At 35.6% G+C, this 23,396-nt stretch overlaps 1 protein-coding gene across 1 annotated transcript; it reads left to right on the plus strand.

The window, feature by feature from the left end:
• Positions 1 to 12,833: 12,833 nt before the first annotated feature.
• Positions 12,834 to 13,811, plus strand: LOC114030295 (olfactory receptor 51I1-like). The gene has a single exon (XM_027845101.1). It carries the CDS (start codon positions 12,834 to 12,836, stop codon positions 13,809 to 13,811), a length of 978 nt encoding a protein of 325 aa, XP_027700902.1.
• The last annotated feature ends 9,585 nt before the right edge of the window (positions 13,812 to 23,396 follow it).

Raw genomic sequence — 23,396 nt, forward strand, 5'->3', positions numbered from 1 at the left:
GAGATGTCCTGAATCAAGGTCAAGTACTTTTCTCTTTAGAAAATGCTGCCTTTTTAGACATGAGGTTGAATAATCTGGTGTATAGATGGAAGAAACTGGCAGAAGGGACTGTACTCACAGACATGCTCTCAGGAGAGTGGAGAATAATGATGTCAAGAGAAGAAACTCAGTATAGAAGAATCACAGTGTGTGTAATAGTATGTCAAAATTTGAAGGAACATTATGAACCTCTTTTCTAACCCTAAATAGCATCTATACCACAGTCAATAATTAGGCATCTAACCTTTCCTTAAATCCTGTCATTGAAAGGAATCTCACTATTTTTTTTTTTTGGTGAGGCAATTGGGCTTAAGCGACTTGCCCAGGGTTACACAGCTAATGTCAAGTGTCTGAGGCTAGTTTTGAACCTAGGTCCTCCTGAATCCAAGGCCAGAACTCTATCCACTACACCACCTAGCTGCCCTGAATCCCACTATTTTCCAAAGAATACCATCTCACTCTAGGGTAACGCCAATTACTAAGAATTTTTTTTAACCTTTAAATATTGGTGACTTGAATGCAAGAAAGTTCTCTCTTTCTATTTCTATACTTAACTTGGGTAACAATTTCAGTAAATTGCAAAGCTTATTTGATGACCCTACAGTTTTTTTCCCCAAAAGTAAGAAAAGGCTCATCTTTAAATACTAACATTCCAATCAGTGTTATTTTTTAAAATAACTATGGGTCATGGAGCAGTCTAGTCTCATAGATATATCAAACAAAATATAATGGAGAGGTACATGATATATATGAACATGTTATAACACATAACAAGTAAGGACTTGAAAAGAACTATAACAAATGATGACATTAAAATATGTATGATAAAAAATGGGCTGGTTATGTGGCAAGAGCAAGGGATATCTAGTATTTACTGTACTGAAATCTTCAATGTGTTAGAAGAGAAGTGGAAAATTCTTCTGGCTATTTGGATAGACCCTGTGAGACAAAATGTACGGGAATCAGACAAAGGGAACCAATAGGATGGCCAGACATCGATGGCTTGCAATCTCCATCAGTGAAGGGAATATCCACAAGAAGGAATTAATTTGAGTATTATTTGATTAATTTGAGTATCAACTCTCTGTTAACCATTTGTTTTGATCTTTCTAATCCAAAGATAATTCTTTTTAGCTGAGAACAAGAATGAAAATAAGAATTGCAAGAATGGAGCAGCTGTCCCATCCAATCATTACCCCATCCAATTCTTTGAGCTATCTTTGATACTTGTCTTTTCACTAATATAATTAAAAGAAAATACTTTGTTACTCTTAGCCTTCTTCTCTAATCAATGCTCATTTTGAGCTTTGGTAGTCCTGACACTATTATGACAGTGACCATATTTTGGCAATCATCCCTTCTTGCTTGTCCTTGTTTCTATCTTATGTACATATGTTTGCCTGTCTTTCCCTCTTTTCAACCTAAGTTGTTTAGTAAAATTCCTTGTACATCCATATTAGTTTCTTTAAACAACCATGATCACTCTCCTTCTTTATTTTTCTTCCTATCTTCAGAGCTTTCGTGAGAGAATTTCATTCCTCCTGGGCTGACAATCTATCCTATCTTAAAATCTTTTGAAATCTACTCTCCCAAATTCTAAGTTGTGAATCAGATCAGCATTATCTTTTCTTTCTCTATTACAAAATCCAAAATGGAATGGTTATTTCCATCAAATTCTCCATAGTTCCATTCTAACAACCATTTTAGAAGCAGCAGCAGAAGAAGAAAAAGATGAAGAAGAAGAAAAAGAAGAAGAAGAAGACAAGGAAGAAGAGAAGGAGGAAAAAAGGAAGGAAGGAAGGAAGAAAGAAAGAAAGAAAGAAAGAAAGAAAGAAAGAAAGAAAGAAAGAAAGAAAGAAAGAAAGAAAGAAAGGAAAAGAAAGTTTTTCTTTACATTGAATGAAATTCTGTCTCTCTGCAACTTTTGGCCATTGTTCCTATGTATTTCCTCTGGGGCTAAGCAGAAAAGCAAAATTCCTCTTCCATTATCTAATCTTTCAAATATTAGAAAGCAGTGATCTGATTTTGCTAGGTCTTCTTTTTTCCCAGGCTAAAGATTCCCAATAAGCATGAAGATGAATAGGGACAGGAAATTTACATTCTTTTGAATACCAGAGCCATCTTAGAAGATTCCTTGGTGCTTTGCTTATTTCCCTCACTACAGATACAATAATGGGCTGTTGGCACCAGGGGCTTTACAATCAATATTTGGTGATGTTTAATTCTTCCTAAGGGTATAACATATCACACTCCCTGAGGATTCAGGCTGAGCCAGACACAAATTATTTCTTTTCTCATGGGCTTTTTTTTCTTTTCTGCTTTTTTTCTCCACTGATTTGGTCTCATTTCGAGTAATTTCTAATTTTACCCCTTTCCCAGCCTGCTGGTAGAGTCTCCAGTGTGATTGCTGCACATAGATTCAGAACTGCAATCTCTACTTCTGGATCCCCCTTCCTCTTTACTTCTTCTAGCATACTCTTGGGACTTTAGCAGGTGAGAAGCATTATGCAATATTTCATCATCCATCTCAATCAATCTTTTAAATAGATGTCAGAAATAGAAGTGGCAGAAGTGGCTCAGTTACTCTGAAAGACTTGCAGGTAACTATTCATATTGTAATATCTGAGCATGGGTAACAGAGGTTAGGGACTATCCTGACTGAAGTAATAACTGGGAATAGGGAGATCTGTCATTTCTTGATCCCAAGCAACTTCTCTAAGAGTTGAGATGCAGATGGAAAACCCTTGATTCTAAGGGCTTCAGCTACTTTCAACTGCTTTGATAGTCCTACAGATTTTGTTTCTAATCCCAGTGCAGTAGGATTTCCTGCCACCATTTACTGTTGGCAGGACTTATCTTTTGCATCCCAGAGAAAGCAGGTGGTTGGTTACAGAGGCACCTGGGCAATCGAGGAATTTCTCCAGCCCCACTCACACATCATCCTGCATAAAATTACAATGACTGAGTCTTTTAAGCTAACCAGCAGAAGCTAGCCAGCTTCACCTGTAGGGGTGGGGAACACGTGAAGGTTTTTCAGTCACTGGCCAATTCAATCAATCAATCAACAAGATTGACTAAGTGCTCACTGTGTTCCAGGAACTGTGGTGGGCACTGGAGATGTAAAGACAAAAGACAAATAATCCTTTCTTCTAGGAGCTTACATTCTATCAGGTGAGACAGCCTGTACATATATACACACATATACACACATACATACACACACACACATACACACACACAAAAGAAGTGCAAAATAAATATAATTGGAGGGAGGAAGCACTGCAAGAAGCTGGGGTGGGGTGAGGTAGTTAAGATAGGCTTCTTGTAAGAGGCAGCATGTGAGCTGAATTCCCAAAGAAATTAAGGATTCTCTAAGACATCATGCTGGTGCCAGTAGATGACATTTAGATGGTATATTGTTATGGTGTATAAAGTATAAAGTACTCTACATATATAAATTGTGTGATTTGATCCTTACAACAGATTTAGGAGGGAAGCAATACAAATACTACTAGCCCCCTTTAACAGATGAGGACACTAAGGCTTGGAAAGTTTAAGTGACTTGAACAAGGTCACACGGATATTTGAACATCAATTTGGGTTAGGGCTCCTTCCACTATACCATATAATAATTCATATTTGCAGTGTGTATACAACAAGTTTTTATGAAGCATCTATTGCATTTCATATTTTCAGAGCCAGGTGTCTTAGAACTATTTAGTCCAACACTTTCATTTAACAGAAGAATACATTGAAGTCAGATTGCTAAGTGACTTACCCAAGGTTACATAGTTAGCAATTAGCAAAGTTGAGGATAGATTACAAAAATTCTGTCTTCAAATCCATTGTTCTAGACTTCCAAAATCACTCTTACAGGCTTGTAAAAACAAAGACAGAGATGAAAAATAGTCTCTGTTCTTAATGAACTTAAATTCTCTTTGGGAGATACAGAAAAGTATATATAAGAGGACTGGAGGGAGAGAACCATAAAAAGAGAGATAAGAAAAGGTTTCCCTTAAGTGGTGAGAGGGTGTAGGAGTTCAGCTTTGAAAGATGCTAAGGACTCTAAGAGGTGAGGAGGGAATACAGTATGGGAATAAAGTATGATCTGTGGAAAGGCATGGTGTTGGGAAATGGAAAGCTGGGTTAGATAACAGCAAGAAAGACAGTTTGGATGTTAGAGGGTGAACAAGCAAAATTAATGTCAATTTAGCCTGGAAAAGTAAACTGGAGTCAGACTATGATGGGCTTTACATGCCAAGCTCAGGAATGTGTGTTTTATCCTACAAGCATTAGGGAAATATTTAATATCTTGGAAGAGGCAAATGGCACGATCAGTCCTATGTTTTAGGCAAATTATTTTGCCGGCCATTTTGTATAGAATGGATTAGAAATGGGGAGACACTGGAAGCAGTCGAAATAACCAGACAAGGGAATGTTATAATTTCCAGGAAAAGAGGGATAAGGAATTGAACCTTGATGGTAGTTCATATGAATGGAAGGTAGGCAGAAAATGATCTGAAGGAAGAAGTGACACATTATTTAATTTCATACACATGAGAATTCTTTGAGCTATAGAAGCGGAGAATCTCAGATCTGGAAGAGATCTCAGAAACTATCTAGTCTAGCTCCTGCCTGTAATATGATTGCCTGACTCCATATCATTAATGAAAGAAGATATTATCTAGATTATTTGGAATCTTCCCTCAACTTCCAGTCATTCCTGACTGGGGAACATTCAGACCTCCAGTGACAGGTGGGTAATAATGAAAATAATATTAATAGCTACATTTATGTAAGACATAAAAGTTTGTATAACATTTCTTATATATTGTTTTATTTAATCCTCCCAATAATTCTATGAGGGTGCAAGGTATCGGTTTCCCCATTTTACAGAGGAGGACTCTCAAATTCAAAGAGGTTAAGTCTCTGTTGACTCTAAAAACAATGCTCTTTCTTTTTCATTACTTTAAAAGATTCATGATTACATGAATGTGGCTTCTTCCTCCACTAACATAGCTAACAAAACCTTCATACCCTAGTTAACTTCTGTTCAATATGATTTAATATAAAGTAATTCAATAAAATGCAAATCAATACTTTTTTGATTTTTCTTTTATTTTTTCTCAATTGCATATAAACTAACAATTTTAACATTTTTTTTACATTTTGAGTTCTATTTCACTGTCCTCTAAACTTCTTGAGAAGGCAAAAAGTTTGATGTAGATTATATGTGTGGTCATGCAAAATGTTTATATAGTAGTCATGTTGCAAAAGAAAACAAAGATAAAAAAAGCCAAGAATAGTAAAGTAAAAAAAAAAATAGTATGTTTCAATCTGCCTTCAGACTCCATCAGTTCTTTCCCTGGAGGTGTTTAGCATTTTTTACCAGAAGTCCTTCAGAATTATCTTGGATCATTGTATTTCTGAGAACATATAAGAAATTTGCAGTTGATCATTATAAAATATTGCTATTACTGTGTGCAATGTTTTCTTGGTTCTGCTCGTGTCACTTTGCATCAGTTGTTTAAAGTCTTTCCAGGTTTTATGGAAAGCATCTTGCGCTCTATTTTTTTTTATAGCACAATCCTATTCCATCACAATTATATACCACAATTTGTTTAGCCATTCTCCGATAGATGGGCATCCTCTCAATTTCCAATTCTTTGTCACCACAAAAGAACTGCTATAAATATTTTTGTACATATAAGTCCCTTCCCTTTTTTTTATCTTTTATTGGGATACAGACTGAGTAGTGGTATTGCTGAGTGATAGGGCATGCAAAATTTTATAGCTGTTTGGGAATAATTCCACATTACTTTCCACAGTAGTTGCCTCTAGTCACAACTCCACCAACAGTCCATTAGTTCCCTATTTTTCACATCCATTTCAATATTTGTGATTTTCCTTTTTGTTCATATTATCCAATCTGATATGTATGAGGTGGGATCTTAGATTTGTTTTGTTTTGAACTTCTCTAATCAATAGTGATTTATAGCATTTTTTTTCATGTGACTATAGGTAGGTTTGATTTCTTCTTCTGAAAACTGCCTGTTCATATCCTTTGACCTTTGGGACTTATATAAGTTTGACTAATTTCTTTATATATTTGAGAAGTAAGGCCATTATCAGAGACACTTGCTGTAAAAATGATTTCCTCTAATCTTGGTTGCATTGGTTTTATTTGTGTAAAATCTTTTTTAATTTGATGTAAATAAAATTATCCATTTTGCATCCAGTAATACTCTCTGTCTCTTATTTGGTCATAAATTCTTCCATTATCCATAAATGTGGTTGGTAAAATATTCCATGTTTCCCTGATTTGTTTATGAAATCACTTTTTATGTCTAAATCATGCACCCATTTTGACCTTATATTGGGTACATGATGTTAGATATTGGTCTATATCTCTTTTGACTAATGCTTTCCAGTTTTCTCAGCAACTTTTGGCAAATAGTTCTTTCTTGACAAAAAAAAATTGGATCTTTGGGTTTGTCAAACTCTAGATTACTGTGGCCATTTTACCACTGTGTATTGTGTATCTAATAAATACCGCAGATTTAGCATCTATTTCTTAGCCAATACCAGATTGTTTTTATGATTGCTGCTTTATAATACAATTTAAGATATGGTACAGATATGTACTGCTAGGCCAAAAGTGTAAGGACATTTTTAAGCAGAGTCCCTTGATATTCTTGACCTTTTGTTCTTCCAGTTGAATTTTGTTATTTTTTCTAGCTCTATAAAATAATTTTTGGTAGTTTGATTGATATGCCTCTGAATAAGTAAAAATTCATTTAAGTAGAATTGTCATTTTTATCATATTGGCTTGATCTACCCATGAGCAATTAAATTACTCAAATTGTTTAGAACTGACTTTATTTGTGTGAATAATTTTGTAATTGTGTTCATATAGTTCCTGAACTGATCTTGGCAGATAGACTCCCAAGCATTTTATATTGTCTACATTTATTTTAAATGGGATTTCTCTTTTTATCTCTTCCTGATGAACTTTGTTGTTAATAGCTATGGATATAGATAGAATATAGAAATGCTGATGATTATGTGGGTTTATTTTATAATCTGCAACTTTGCTGAAATTCTTCATTATTTCAACTAGGTTTTTTTTGATAGATTCTCTAAGATTCTCTAAGTATACCATCATATCATCTGCAAAAAGCAATCATTTTGTTTCTTCATTGTCTATTCAAATTCCTTTAGTTTCTTTTTTTCTTATTATTATAGCTAATATTTCTAATACAATATTGAGTAATAGTGGTGATAATGGGCATCCTTGATTTTATTGGAAAGTTCTGTTTATTTCTATGCTTTGTAGTGTTTATAATAGGAATGGGTATTATATTTTGTCAAAAGATTTTTCTGTATCTATTGAGATAGTCATAATTTCTTTTGATTTTGTTATTGATATGGTCAACTATGCTGATCATTTTCGTAATATTGAACTATCCTTTTATTCCTAGTATAAATTCCAGCTGGGGGGCAGCTAGGTGGTACAGTGGATAGAGCAACGGCCCTGAAGTCAGGAGGACCTGAGTTCAAATCCGGCCTCAGACCAAATACTTGACACTTACTAGCTGTGTGACCCTGGGCAAGTCACTTAACCCCAATTGCCTAAAAAAAAAATAAATTTCAGCTGGCCATAGTATATGATCTTTATGATATATTGTTGTAATCTTCTTGCTAATATTTTTTTTAAATTTTCAATCAATATTCAAAATGCGTCAATAGTTTCTTTTCTCCATTTTTGCTTTTCGGTTTAAGTATCATCATTATATTTGTTTTGTAAAAGCAATTTGGTAGGATTCTTTTTTTTTTGCCTTTTTCAAATAGTTTATGTAATATTGGAATCCATTGTTCTTTAAATGCTTTGTAGAACTCACTTATGAATCCATCTGGTCTGGTCCTGTTATTTTTGGGCGGGGGGGAGAAGGGTGGGCTACTCATTTATGGTGTGTTCAATTTCTTTTCCTAAAACTGATTTAAGTAGTTTATTTCCTCTTTGTTAATCTAGGCAATTTATATTTTCATAAATATTCATCCATTTCACTTAGATTATTAGATTTATTGGCAAAAAATAGGGCAAAAGACCTCTTGCTAATTGCTTTTATTTCATCTTCATTTGTGGTGAATTCATTCTTTTTATGTTTGGTACAGGTAATTTGTTTTTCTTCTTTCTTTTGATTAATCAGATTAACCAATGTTTTATCTATTTTTTAAATCAAACCAGCTCCTAGATTTATTTATTAGTTTAATGGTTTTCTTACTTCAGTATTATTAATCCCTCCTCTGATTCTTAGGATTTCTAATTTGGTGTTTAATAGGGGATTTTCAATTTGATCTTTTTTCTATTTTTTTTTAGTTACGTGCATAATTCTTTGATCTACTTTTTCTGTATTTTAATGCTGTAAGCATTTAGTGATATAAAATTTCTCCTATGTGCTGCTTTTGTTGCACTCCTTAAATTTGGTGTATTTTTCATTGTTGTCAATCTTTTTAATAAAATTATATATGGTTTCTCTGATTTGTTCTTTGACCCGCTCATAATTTAGGATTAGATTGTTGTCTCCAATTAATTTTTAATACATGTTTCCATGGCCCTTTTTTGAATATATTTTATCACATTATGGTCACACAAGTATGCCTTTAATATGCAATTGGTTATGAGGTTTTCATGCCCTAATTTTATTGCTCAGTCATTTCAGTCAAGTCCACCTCTTTGTGACACCATTTGGAATTTTCCTGTCAAAGGTATTGGCACGGTTTGCCATTTCCTTCTCTGACTCATTTTAAATATGAGGACACTGAGGCAAACAAGAATAAGTGTTTTACCAAGAGTCACACAGCTAATCAGTATTTGAGGCTGTATTTGAATTCAGGCCTTCCTGACTTCAGGCCCCAAGCTCTATCCTCTGTACCATCTAGTTGTCCATTTATGCCTTAATATGTGGTCAATTTTTTGAAGGTGCCATGTACAGCTGAGAAAAGGAACTCTTCCATTCCCATTCAGTTTCCTCCAGAGTTCTAGCATATCTATTCTAAAATCCTATTCATTTCCTTAACTACTTTCTCATTTATTTGGTCCCCTACCAGTATAGTTTTATTGTCTATGTCTTCCATTAACTTATTTAGCTTTTCTTTATGAATTTGGAAGCTATGTAACTTGGTGCATACTGTCTATTATAACTTTTAGTAAAATGTAATTTCCCTCCTTATCTTTTCATCATTTTTTTTGCCTTTGCTTTATCTGAGATCATGATTGCTACTTCTGTTTTTTTTTTTAACCTCATGTGAAGCATAATCTATTCTGCTCCAGTCCCTTATTTATACTCTCTGTGTCTCTGTTTCAAGTGTTTTTCTGACAAACAACATATTGTTGGATTCTGATTTTTAATACATTCTGCTATCTGCTTTCATTTTATGGGTGAATTCATTCTACTCATATTCACAGTTATGATAATGAACTGTGCATTTCTCTCCATCCTATTTTTCCCTGTTCATCCTTCTCTCTCTTTTTACTGTGTCCCTCCTCAAAGGTCTATTTTGCTTCTGACTACTACCTCCCTCAATCTGCTCTCTCTTCTATTAGTCTCATTCCTCTTCTCTTATTCCCTTTTAATATCCTACTTCCCTTTGGGGTAAGATAGATTTCTATACTGATCAGAATGGGCGTATTATTTCCTCTTTGAGTCACTTCCGATGAGAGAAAGGTTTAAGCATTGCCCACTCCTACATCTTCCCCTTTGTTGTAAAAGCTCTTCCTTTTGTTCCCCTTTTATGTGAGATAATTTTTACCATTCTTCCTCTCCCTTCCCCTTCTCCCTGTGGATCCTCTTTTTTCCCTTTAAATTTTTTTAATCCTCCTTAATCAACTCACATCCTTCCCTTCTATCTGCATATACCCCTTTTAACTTTCCTAATAATGATAAAGTACTTAGAAGTTGCAATTATCATTTTTCTTATAGGAATGTAAACATTTTGGTTCCTTTATGGTTTCTCTTTCATATTTACCTTTTTATGCTTCTCTTGAGACTTGTATTTGAAAGTCAATTTTTCTATTAAGCATTGGTTTTTTTCATCAGAAATGCATGGAAGTCCTCTATTTCATTAAATACCCATTTTGCCCCTGAAGAATTATATTCAGTTTTGGTCGGTAGGTAATTCTTGTTTATAACTCTAGCTCTTTTGTCTTCCAGAATTAACATGTTCCAAGTCCTCCAATCCTTTAATGTGGAAGCTGCTAAATCTTGTGTCATCCTGAAGGTGGTCTCATAATATTTCAGTCATTTCTTTCTAGATGTTTGCAATGTTTTCTCCTTAATCTAGGAGCTCTGGAATTTGGATATCATATTCCAGAAAGTTTTTATTTTAGGATCTCCTTCAGGAAGTCATCAGATTCTTTCAATTTCTATTTTACCCTCTGGTAAACTACCTCAAGGCAGTTTTCCTAGACAATTTCTTTTTTTTTTTGTCTGTTTCACTATTTTTATTTTTTTTTTGTAAATAGTATTTTATTTTTTCCAATTACATGTAAAGATAGTTTTCAACATTCATTTTATAAGATTTTGAGTTCCAAAATTTCTCCCCTCCTATCCCCTCTCCTCAGGAGGGTAAGCAATTTGATATAGACTACACATGTACAATCATGTAAACATTTTCACATTAGTCCTTGACAGTTTCTTGACAGTTCCTAGGTTCTTTTTATGATCATGGCTTTCAGGTAGTCCAATAATTCTTAAATTATCCCTCCTGGATCTATTTTTCATGTCAATTGTTTTTCCAATGAGATATTTCACATTTTCTTCTTTTTTTATCCTTTTGATTTTGTTTTATTGTTTCATGGTGTTTCATGGAGTTATTAGCTTCTACTTGCCCAATTCTAATTTGTAAGGAATTGTTTTCTTCAGTAAACTTTACTACCTCTTTTACCATTGATGAACTCTGCTTTTGAAGGGGTTCTTCTCTTCAGCAGATTTTTGTGCCTCTTTTATCATTTTGCAATACTTTTTTAAGGTGTTACTTATTTTTTTTGTTTCTCCTGTACCAAGTTATTGACTCTTTTCATAATGTTCTTGCATCTTTCTCATTTCTTTTACCAATTTTTCCTCTAACTCTCTTATTTGATTTTTAAAATTCATTTTGAGCTCTTTTGAGAATTCTTGTTTGACTTGTGACCAATTCACAGTTTTCTTTGAGGCTTTGCATGCAGCATTTTGACTTTGTTGTCCTTTTCCTAAGTTTGTGTCTTGATCTTCCCTATCACCACAGTAACTTTTTATGGGTCAGGTTCTTCTTGTTGTTGTTTGCTCATTTTTCCAGATTCCTCATTTTTCCACTTTATTTCTTGACTTTTAGATTTATGTTAAAGGTGGACTCTGCTCCTGGGTTGGAAGGGGTAGTCTCCCAAGCTTTAGGATTTTTGTGCTTCTGTTTTCAGAACTAGCTCTGATGGTCTGTAAGTTTTTTGGTGCTTCCAACATGGTATGATCTAAGAAGACTTGTGGTCACTTCTCTCCTGTCCTGCGTCTTTACCCAGGCAGGAACTGTTTCCCTGTAACCCATAGCACTACACTCCTTCTGGCTTTATGACTGTGAGCAGGTTCCTCCACTTTCCAGTAGCCACAATTGCTAATATTCCCCTCCATCTTTGAATTGAGATCAGAGTTCCTATTTCCCCTTGTGTACCCATAAGCAGTCTTCTCCACCCTGGAACCAAGATCAGAGTACCTGTTCCCCTGTGGTTATAAGTGCAATAGCTCCTTTTTGCCCTGTGTCTGAGACCTGGAACTGTGTATAGGAAATGCAACAGAGTCCTAAACCTATTGCCAAAGGGTCCTCTGCTATCTCATTCCTACCAGTTGTTTCCCTATTCCCAATATCTGTAGGCTGAGAACTAAAGAAGCTGCTGCTGCTCCCATGATCTTCTTTCCTTGAAGGATCTTCCTGCCCATCTCATAAATCTAACCTATTTCTAATCTGGGTCCTTTCCTGCCTTAATTCTCTACAAGTCTGTCTTCTTGTTTCATTTCCAGTCCAACATGACTTCTGTCTAATCACCTCTGCCCTTCTGGAAGCAGTATATTGCCTGCTTTTTTAGATCCTACTTCTGAATTTTGAATAATCGTTTCCCAGGTCTCTTTCCCTTAGTTCCCTGAACCAGAGGTTTCTCCTTGTCCCTAAAGAACTAACTCAACAAATCTGTTTTCTCTTTCACTGAGCTTTACCAGCCTACTTCCAAAAAATTAAAAAAAAATAAAAATAATAGCTAACATATGACTCTTAAAGTTTGTAAAATATTTTATTTGGATAATCTTATTTGACCCATACAACAACCTTGTGAAATAGATGCTATCATTGTCCCCATTTTACATATAAGGAAACTGAGACTGAGAAAGTTTCAGTGACTTGCCAAGGTCACACAGTTAATAGATCTTTCTGACTCCACATTCATTATTCCATCTGGCTGCCTAGATATCTGAGTCTTTCTCACCCTACTTAGTGTTAGGACCATTCAATCTGATTGTTGTAATCTCAGCACAAATATAAATCTCATGGAGGATGATACTTAATCTCAAGTATATTCAAAAGGTCTCTATAATGTGTGTTTTTTTTTTCTAAGGTACTGTGACCTGTTGTCTCTCCATTACTTCCTGAATACCATCTCCCTTCCGGCCACCATTCAGAGGTGGCTCTGTACATCCTCAATATTTATTTGACATATTTTTTGGGTATTCATTCACATCTAACATCTTTCTTTGCTTCCCCTCCCAGTATCCATGCCTTGGAATCACACTGAGAAGGACCCCTCCCAAGACATTTTGCTGTCCTACAATAGTACTGACTTTCAGCCATCTGTCTTCATTTTGACTGGTCTACGAGGACTGGCAGGGGCCCGCATGTGGCTAGGCCCGCTCCTGAGCCTTATGTATATCATCACTCTAGCCAGCAATTGCACATTGTTATATCTGGTCAAGATTGAGAGTAGCCTCTGGGAGCCCCAATATTTTTTCCTCTCCATGCTGGCAGGAGCTGACATTGGCCTGACCATCTCAACATTGTCCTCAGTGCTTAAGGTTTTTATCTTTGGTCATCATGAGATTGCATTTAATGGCTGCCTAAGCCAGCTGTTCTTCATTCACACCTTCTCCTCCACAGGATCAGGGATTCTCTTGTCCATGGCCTTTGACCGCTTTGTGGCCATCAGCCACCCATTGCATTATACCACTATCCTCACCCATCCACGCATCACTAAAATGGGCCTGGCAGCCTTTCTTAGGGGCATAGCACTCATGACTCCATTGCCCATCCTCCTCAAGAGGCTGCCTTTCTGCAAAGGCCAGACCCTCTCCTACTCCTACTGCCTCCACCCCGATGTCATGAAGCTGGCCTGTGGTCCTGTCAAGATCAATATTTTCTATGGTCTAGTCTTGGTCATCTGCTCCTTTGCAGTGGACTCCTTGCTCATTGTCCTCTCCTACACCCTAATCCTTCGATCTGTGTTGGGAATTGCTTCCAGAGAAGGTCAGCTCAAGGCACTGAACACCTGCCTTTCCCACATCTTCATTGTCCTCATCTTCTACATGCCACTCCTAGCAATAACACTGCTGCACAGGATCAATCAAAAGAGTTCCCCTCTAACCCATGCTGTTCTAGGCAACGTTTATCTCTTCATGCCTCCTATGTTCAACCCAATTATCTACAGTCTGAAAACTAAACAAATACGTGCTGCCCTGCAGAAGTCCTTTGGCAGCTAGAAAACCTGAGGGGATAATTTCTCATGTTTCCTGAAATACATCTGGCCTAAAAAATGGAAACCAAGGTTCTAGCTCTGGACCATGGGCTTAAGCAGAGTGCGTGTTCTTGTTTTGATTTTTTTTTGTTTGTTTGTTTTGTTGTTTTGTCTTGTTTTGCTTTATTTTTGACTGGGTCTCCTTATCTTATCTGGGCTAGACGTGAAATGGCCACTCATCACCCCAGTTTCTCTGTCTATCCATCCTAGAACTTTGTCCTTTTCCATTTCTGATCTGCTCTGCCTTGTTACCATATTGGTAGTTGGTTTAGTCCCATTCCAGCTCAGAACTCCAAAGACCCATCAAATGATTACAAATGTGCATGTTCCATTACACCCAGTCCCTCAGACATCTTCTTGATATGTTGATAATCCTCCCTGTCTCCACTTAATCTTTCACAGAGATTACTTTTCTGAATTCGGATAAGTGAAGGGATGGGACCTTATGGATAGATGTAAGGATGCTCTCCAATTCTCTTTCTCTCTGTGTGTCTCTGTCTCTGTCTCTCTTTTTGTCTTTGCATATCTCTCTTTGTCTCTCTTTATCACTCTCAGTCACTCTGTCTCTGTGTCTGTCTCTCTATCTTTCCAAGGAGTTCCCACTTCTTCTTTCCAACCTATCATTCCCCATAAATAAATAATTTCCCTTCCTGCCTTTGCAGGAAAGCATGGGAAAAAATATCTAAGCTTCCCTGACTATTAAGTCATTCAATTCAACATTTATCTAGTAACTCCTATGCATCAGACACCACATTAGTTACTAAACATTACAAAGGTAAAAATTAATTATTATGACCCTCACCCACTGCCATCAATGAAGTACAAAACAAAATCAAGCAGTCCCTTTTTAAATTGAATTTGAAGGATATAACGTGTATACAAGAATGTAAATATATATATATATATATACATATATTTATATCTACAAAGTAATAGAAAGTCTTTCCATGAGGAAGCTTGTACTAAATAAATGGGAGAGAGTAAAGTGGGGTGAAGTTAGGAAAGTCCTCTTGTATGAGGAAGTAACTGAGCTGTGCCTTGAACAAAGCCAGAAAAATTCTCTCTCCTCATCTCTGCCTATGAGTTGCCTTGTCTTACGTCAAGTCTCAGATGAAGTCCTACCTTCTGCAAGAAGTCTTTCCCAGTGCTCCTTAATCTTGATGCCTTCACTCTGAGATTATACCCACCTTATCACATCTAGATAGTCATTTCTACTTAATTATTTGCATGTTGTCTCTTTCATTAGACTGTGAGCTCCTTGAGAGCAAGGATGATTTTTTGTTTGTTGTTTTGTTTTGTTCTGCATTTGCTTGTATATTCAGCACATGGCACATAATAGAGATTAAATAAATGTTAGTTGTCTGTCTTTCTGGCAGAGGTGCAGAGTGGGTGCATTTCAAACATGTGAGATCATTTGTAAAAAAATAAATAAATAAATCACAAAGTCAAGGATCACATGTAATGCATTGTAAATAACTTATAGACCAATTTGACTAGCCAAGTGAGTTTATTCATTCAATTTATTCATTGTATAAGTTGATTAACTGATTTTGAGAAAATTAGTAATAGTTTACATTGGTGAAGCCCTTTTGAATTTTCAAATGACTTCCCTGTTTATTATTTCATTTATTCTTTCCCAACATCATTTTTTTTTAGCATTTTCCTGACAATTAACTGAGACCCAGACAGATAAAACAATAACTTGCCCAAGGTCACACAGTACTTTCCTAGAAAGGCCAGAATATCTAACCTAAGTATTCTGATATCTCTTCCAAGGACCTTTACATTACATTACAATACTTAATCTTCCTTAACCTAAATAGGCCCCCCGTAAGCCCTACTAGTCAAATAATGCATAATAAAGCAAGCCCCATTGCTTCTCTGGAAAGAACACTTACTGCTAGGTCTTCATTAGTGAGAATAATGAATAAGTTGAAGTAGTTAGATTATTAAAATTCACAATGTGTACTTCTATTGGGTTGGAATCAAAGATTATATTTTATATAATTATTTCTTCAAATAGTGTGAATTTTATTCTCACTATTCAGGACCTAGCTGTATGAATTTCCTATTAGTGTACACAGTGATTGTTACAAATCATGCCCAATCTTTGGAAGATTCCATACCCACCTTTACAAATAAACCCAACTCTCAGCAGATAATATCACAAGTATTAAAGATATTCAATGTAAGCTTCTTTAACTCTCTGCTTCCTCACTTCAAAACTCCCTTGTTACTCCACCTATTCTAATATCCTTCCTTTCCATTGTAGAGGAAGTTTCCTCTTTTCCAAGACTAACCCTTCTATTTGTGTCACCCATAATTAGAATTAGAAATAATTGAAGCTATATTATATTATATTATGTTATATTATATTATAACCTGCTCCAATTCATACTTGATATATGAAATTTATTATAGTATCCTAGTAGGGGATCATACAGACTCCATTTTTCCTATTTAATATTTTATTTTCCCTTAATTGCATGTAAAAACAATGTTAAACTTTTTTTTTTTTTAACAAATTTTGCATTCCAAATTCTTTCCTTCCCTCCCCAGCCCCATTGAGAAGACAAATAGTTTGACATAGGTTATATATGTGTAGTCAAGGAAAACACATCTCCACATATAGATTCTACTTAAAGACTCTCAATAATAGAAAATCCATTATCCTCCAATTCATTCTATTTTATTTTTGGACAATTTTTAGTGTTAAAAATGTTTTTCTTTGTATTGTTGAATTTTTTCTTTCGTTAGTATCTCCTCATGTATTTTAATTTTACCTGCCAAGACCAAGAAACTAAATTCTAATTCTGTTTCTATTTGACAGTCCTTCTACTATTTGAAAGTAGCATCATGACCCTCACCCCATGTTCTTAAAGCTATCAACTCTCATCCATAAGCAAAAATGAACACAATATGTCAGGTGTGTGACCAAGGCAGGAGGCCGGTTGACTCTCATTGACCTCATTCTTAATATTAGATTTCTATTAATACGCTCCACTACTGCATCACTCTTTTTTTTCCTGCAAATCATGTAGAATCATAAAATTTTAGAGGTGGAAGGGACCTCATAGATTATCTAGTCCATTATATAATGGAAAAAATATTCTAGAAAGAACACTAGATTTTGAGTCAGTAAATATGGGTTTTATTCTTGGCTTTGCTACTTGCTTCTTGTGTGACCTTAAGCAAGTTATTTAATCTCTCTGGTGCATAATTTCCCTTTGTACAATATGAAGGGATAGAATATATCATCTCTGAGACCTTTTCAAGTTCTAAACTTAAGACACCATGACCCTTGGTCATCTATCCTCTACCATATATGGCCTATAGTGGGAATTTCATTAGATCCCAATCTAGAATTGGATGACCTTAATTGCTCAGAAAATGTACTTACACAGAGCTAAAATGTGCCTCCCTACAACAGCCTTTCATGACTTCTGGTATTATGCTCTAGTGTCAAGCAGAGTAAGTCTGATCTCTTTTCTTTATGATAACTCATTATTAAATATTTGATAATAGTTCTTCCCTAAGACTTATCTTTTCTAGATCAGATTCCCTAGTTACCCATGACATTGATCAATGTCCATTATTTTTTTTTCTCTTCTTTCTACTCCTCTGTCTGGTATGGAGATCATTCCTTTCACTCAGGGACCTCACCTTAGATTATGGAGACTGTCCTATATACTTCCCAAATGTTCATATCTGTGGGTTATTGTACAAACAAAACAATGGCTATTTGCATAAATATTGCCCAAGTAGCACTGGGCTTCATGATTCTCTGGATCTTTAAGTCTCTCCTCTTCTTTCATAAAAATGAACAGAGGATTGAGACCATCCATGTCAAGGAGATTGTTCAACTATATTTCTGACCTTTTAAGTATAGATAAAGTAGCTAGGAGAGAGTTTTATTTTTCTTGGTCTTCTCACATCAGCAAGTATACCCATTCCATTTGGGTTTTGGTACTCCAGATGGTGTTGGCATTGAACTATGTTGCATCCATTTTGTTTATATTATGTGTATACTTATGTTGTTTCCTTTATTAGAACTGAAACTCCTGGAGGTTAAGGGTCTTTTTCACTTTTGTCTTCCTATCTCTGATGCTTAGTACAGGGCCTAGCATATGTTAAGTACATAATATCAAATGACATAATATTTGTAAAGCCTTTACCATATTGCTTGGCCCATATGAGGTAATTAATAAATGCTTATTTAAAAAATATATATATAGATTATTTAATATGTAAATGTGGCCTTTAAACATCTCTAAGGGCTTATATTCCCATGCCACTCTTATTTTTTATTTGTAGCAGATCTATGATTTCATTAATATGAGGAATTCTTGGTGGAGAAACTTCCTTTACCAATGCAGATCTACATCTGTTCTGCAACTTGGAGTCTTAGAGACCTGCCTGAAGTATCGAAACTCACATGATTTATCCAGGGTCATTCAACAAGTCTGTGTCAGAGGCAAGGCTTGAACTGAGGTCTGCTTGATTCTAAGGCCAGGTCTCTATCCACTATTTCCCATTATCTTTGTCTTTAAATATCCTGCAAAAGCAGTCACTCAAAATCTGAAGGGGCCCATCCTTAGACATATAAGTACTCAGGCTAACAATACATCAAATCTAGCTTCTTTTCACCCAACAGAACACACAAAAGTCAAAGTAATCATATCCGGGACTATAAATCAATAAGACCACTTGCCTTTTTCGAGTGATCTCCACCTTGCCCAGGGACCTATACAGTCATTCAGGCTTATGTGGGGGAAGGTTCCATATATCTTATTTTCTTCCTCATCAGCGGCTTTTAAGTCACTGTCCTTCCCTGCATAATTTTAATTTGCTGTGATGAATCCTTTCTAGATTATTTGTTAGTATCCCCTTCTCTCTGGATAAGTCTTACTGTTGGTTTATTTACTTGGATGTTAGAATTATAATCAGCCTTTCTTAACAATCTTCTTACCTTCTGGCCTTTCTTTTCTTTTTCATACAGATATTATAAAAAGCCTGAATAGCATACTGAAGAATTATATGGGGAGAGGAGGAACAAAAATTATTTAATTTCAACTAGTACATATAACTTCCAATAAGGATACACCCTTTACCATTCAGATCAGCACCTGCTCAGCTAGTTGCAATCTTAAAGATTTGTCTAGGGCATTGAGAGGTTAAGTGGTTTTTGTTTGTTTGTTTGTTTGTTTTTGATGTAGCCTATGTTTATGTCAGAGGTAAGACTTGAAACTCAGTCTCCCTGATCATGAGGCCACCTCTGTGCCATTATAATAGCCATTATGTGTTGTTGCCTCATAGCAGGAAATAATGCAAGGAAATTATCTGCAAGTATTACAAACATAGTGTAAAGTTGTTATTGTTCTTTGTTTTCGAAGAGAACCAATGACATCACAGGTGATGTTTTAACTTTTGGGTGAATTGGATTTAAGTGAGACAGAGTTGCACAAAGTCTTTTCCAGAGTCATCAAATTCCAGGGGCAAGACAAGAGTCAGGATGACTGGTGATGGCCCAGGATGCAGTGGATGAACTCGGCATCTTGATATCTGACCAAGAAGTAAGCATGCCGCAGTACCTGCTTTAGCCCCTTTCATGGCCTTTGGAATAAATAGTTCTCATCTGTCCATTCCATTTGAGGAAGTCTTCACATGCTTGGGGTAAACATCCTCTTAACTCACTGATGGGTTTGAGGCCTGTTGGTTACCCTCAATCTGATTTAGCCCTTCTGCTGAGATGATTTACCAGGGTGTGATCACTGCTTATGCTACGGCTTCTTGGAGCCACAGATGAGAGTTGGGTGAAAGATGGACATCAAATGGGAATGAACAGCCCTGAAAAGGGCTCAGCAAGCCCTCACACCAGAGGTGCTAGTCCTTCTGTAACACCTTACATACCCCCAAAATAAATTAATAAATGTGTTTGCTATAAAACATTCAAAACTTCTTTTCATTATTTTTTGGTTCTGTTTATAATACTTCTTCCATTTTCATTCTTAATTATCTTTAGGAAATTTTGCTTCTTCTGGGTTTCTTCCTAAAATTTTTTAACAATATTTTATTAAAATAGGCTATATTAATGATACATTAAATATAGGCCATATCTTTTTTTCTCATTTTTATTCATTTATTTATTTAAGATTGTATTCATTTTTACTTTTGCCCTAGTAATTTGATGGTCTAACTGTACACCTACAACTGATTCAGGGCTTAGTCCTACATCATAAACAAGTCATTTCCTGTCTCTTAAAATATAATCCTTTTGATGTGTGTGTGAGTGTGTGTGTGTGTGTGTGTGTGTGTGTGTGTGTGTGATGTTATCTGGTGCTTGTCCTGTCTAACACCTCACAATTATTTTCTCAGGACAGTGTATCATTGCATTGGAATCAGTGTATATGCTGATATAATTTGGGCTTTTATTCAAGTTTGTTGTAGATGTTCTATACTTTATTCTCATCTCTATCCTCTGAAAACGATGTTGGCATATTAGCCCCAATTATTTTTACATTGATCTTTTTGCAAATTCTTATCATGTGCCCTGCCATCCAAGATAATTAAATGTCTCATGAAACCATGCTTCTTCATGCTCTTTGATGCAATGTCAGTTCCTCTACTTACCCCACCAAGGTGTACCAGTGAGCCATCCTTCCACTTAGCTGCGACTTCCTCTTACATATTAGTTTTATTTATAGTAAGAATACCAAGGTTAATAATATCTAGTTCATACAGTAATATTTTTACTATGTAAAGTTCACTTTGGAAAAAGATTATGGTATAAGGATGTAGCATTTAGAGCTAAAAAGATAGTCTGACAATACCATCTGTTATTCTGCCAAATGTCCCCCAAATGAAAAATAGACATTCATATAGATTATTACAAATTAATATAGAAAGTTTAGTTGATGTGAATCAATTGCCATAGAAAAGAGATAAAAGGAAATTAGAAACTGGCACAAGGAACAAATCCTTGATCTTTTATTAAGCGGAGAAATATGACAAGTAAATCAATACTTACTTAGAACAGAACTTCATTTATAAAACCTCAGAGAAGAAGGATTTTATGGCACCTTGAGAGTAATCATGGATCTTTCTGAAGAACCCCTACGAGAAAAATCACAGGAAAATATATTTTAGACATCTCAAAAATTAATTAGACAGTATGTGCTTTATAAAGGTCCTTCTGCAGATTTATCCATCAAAATTAAACTCAAAGAATCAAAGAATGCCAGAGTTGGAAGGAATCTCAGAAGCCAACTATCTTAATCCATACCTGAATAAGAAATATATTGAAGTAGTCATCCAGCCCCTCCTTTAATACTTTTAAGGACTGGGTGCCAACTACCAAGCAAAAAGCCAATTCTACCTTTGGGTAGCTCTCTTAAGAGAATTTTCCTTACAATGAAATAAATTCAGTATCATTGAACTTTTATCTGGGGCAAAACAGAAGAATTTGATTACTTTTTTCCACATAATAAGCCTGGAAAGTCTTAAATGCAACTATTATAAGCCTCCCCTAAAGCTTCTCTTATATAGGCTTTACATCCCCAGTGATGTTCATGTGGCATACTGTCAAGGTCTTGGCAGTATCCTGGTCACTCTCATCTGGATAAGGGAAGCAATATTGTACAGTAGGAGGAGCACCAATTCTGGAGTTACAGGACATGGGTTCAAATCCCACTTCTGTAATTAAAATCTAGGTGACACTGGAGAAATTACATTAGCTTTTGTGGTCCTCTGTTTCCTTACATGTAGATTGAGGTGGCTGGACTAGATGGCCTCTTGAGGTTCCTTCCAGATCTAGATCTAGACTCCAGTTTATCAATGTCCATTATAAAATGTAACTGAACATGGAACACAGAAATAAATATAGTCATCCGGATGCGGTGTGACAAGAAAAGACTACGACTCTTTAAGCATAGACACTAGGTCTTTCTGTGTAGCCTAAGATAGCAGCATTTGTAATTGTTTTACCCCATCAGAAGTTCATATTGAGTTTACAAAGTTGAAAAGTCATTGGGCCATGCTTATACTTATGAAATTAATTTTTGCAAACCATAAGAGATAAGATTTTACATTTAGCACTATTAAACTTCATCGTACTAGATTTGTTTCATTATTCAAATTTGTTATGATCTTTTTGAATCACTATTCTGGGACCTGAATTTTCAGAACTTTTTTTGATTGATTTTCTCCTTTCCCATCTATGTTTCCTCTAAAGGGAAAGAATTCTACAGGTATTAATTTTATTTAGTCTCCCAAGAGGATAATGCAATTGATGTTTCTCTATTGTATGAGGTCAAACTTAACTGTGAGAATAGTTCCTGGGAGGGTACCAATAATCTCTTATAGCCACCAAGATTTTCAGAGAAGCAATAGTTGAGCTAAACTAGGGCTATTGGCTAATGGAATAATGTTCTTAGGGGCTTTACCAGGTCTGAGATTCTATACTTAGCCTGATAGGGTTGCAATTAGTTTCCATCTAATTAATTCACTTCTCAGTGAATTAATTACTTATTAATCCACCTTTCTCTCATGTGACATTTCTCCATAGATCCAACCTATTCCCTCCTTCCAAAATCTTAACCACAAGCTTTCCTGCACATGAGTTGTCTCTGGAAACTCATGTTTTTGCCTTCATATAATTTACTGTTGTAGGTCATATCTTCTACCATCTGTTCCCTAGAGATGCATAGACTCAACCTTGTACCTTGTGGATTACATAGGCATGTCATGGAAAGTGATTCCTTAAGGTCCAAAATTTCCTTTTTTTGGGGGGGGGGTGGTAAGGCAATCAGGGTTAAGTGACTTGCACAGAGTCACACAGCTAGTAAGTGTTATGTATCTGAGGTCAAATTTGAACTCAGGTCATCTTGACTCCAGGGCTGGTGGTCTATCCACTGTGCTACCTGGCTACCCCCAAAATTTCCAATGGAGGAAGCTCATATCCTTGGAACCAAGAGATCTTGGAGATTCACTTAAAAATAAGAAAAAAAATTGTCCCTGTAGGATCTAAATGTGGTGAAAGACAAATAATCTGTGTAACTCACCTGGCCTTACAAGAACAGGTAATTCTAAGAATTGGGGTGCTTGGGCATGTGAGTAGTGATGCTGGTGGTGATAAGTGGTACACATGGCCATCTAACATCTGTAAGAATTGAGAGGGTAGAGAAGTCAGTGCAATAGAGAGTTGCCTTGAGGGATTTCCACCTAAAGTTAAGAACCCAATCAAGTGTTCTTGCTTCTCTTACTTTTGTATCAAGGACAACCCTTTCCCTTCTGCAGAAAACAAACAAACAACAAACAAATTAAAAAAAAAACCTAAATGCAAAGGCAAAATGTTATTAAGACTTTTAAAATGCAGAAAGAGGATTAAAATTTTTTGTCATAGAGATAATAGGTGGCCAATGTAGTTTATTGGATGGTAATAATATTTAGAATTTCTGTAGCATTTAAAGATTTGCAAAGTGTTTTACAAATATTACTTAATTTTATCATCACAACTATGCTGGAAGGTAGGTATTATTATTATTCCAGTTTT

The sequence above is a fragment of the Vombatus ursinus genome, unplaced genomic scaffold, assembly GCF_900497805.2.
Source record: "Vombatus ursinus unplaced genomic scaffold, bare-nosed wombat genome assembly UNPS02014953.1, whole genome shotgun sequence".
In the NCBI taxonomy this organism is placed as follows: Eukaryota; Metazoa; Chordata; class Mammalia; order Diprotodontia; family Vombatidae; genus Vombatus; species Vombatus ursinus.

Excerpts from the sequence above, each read along its gene's own strand:
- LOC114030295 (XM_027845101.1), top strand. The coding sequence starts at position 12,834 with ATGCCTTGGAATCACACTGAGAAGGACCCCTCCCAAGACATTTTGCTG.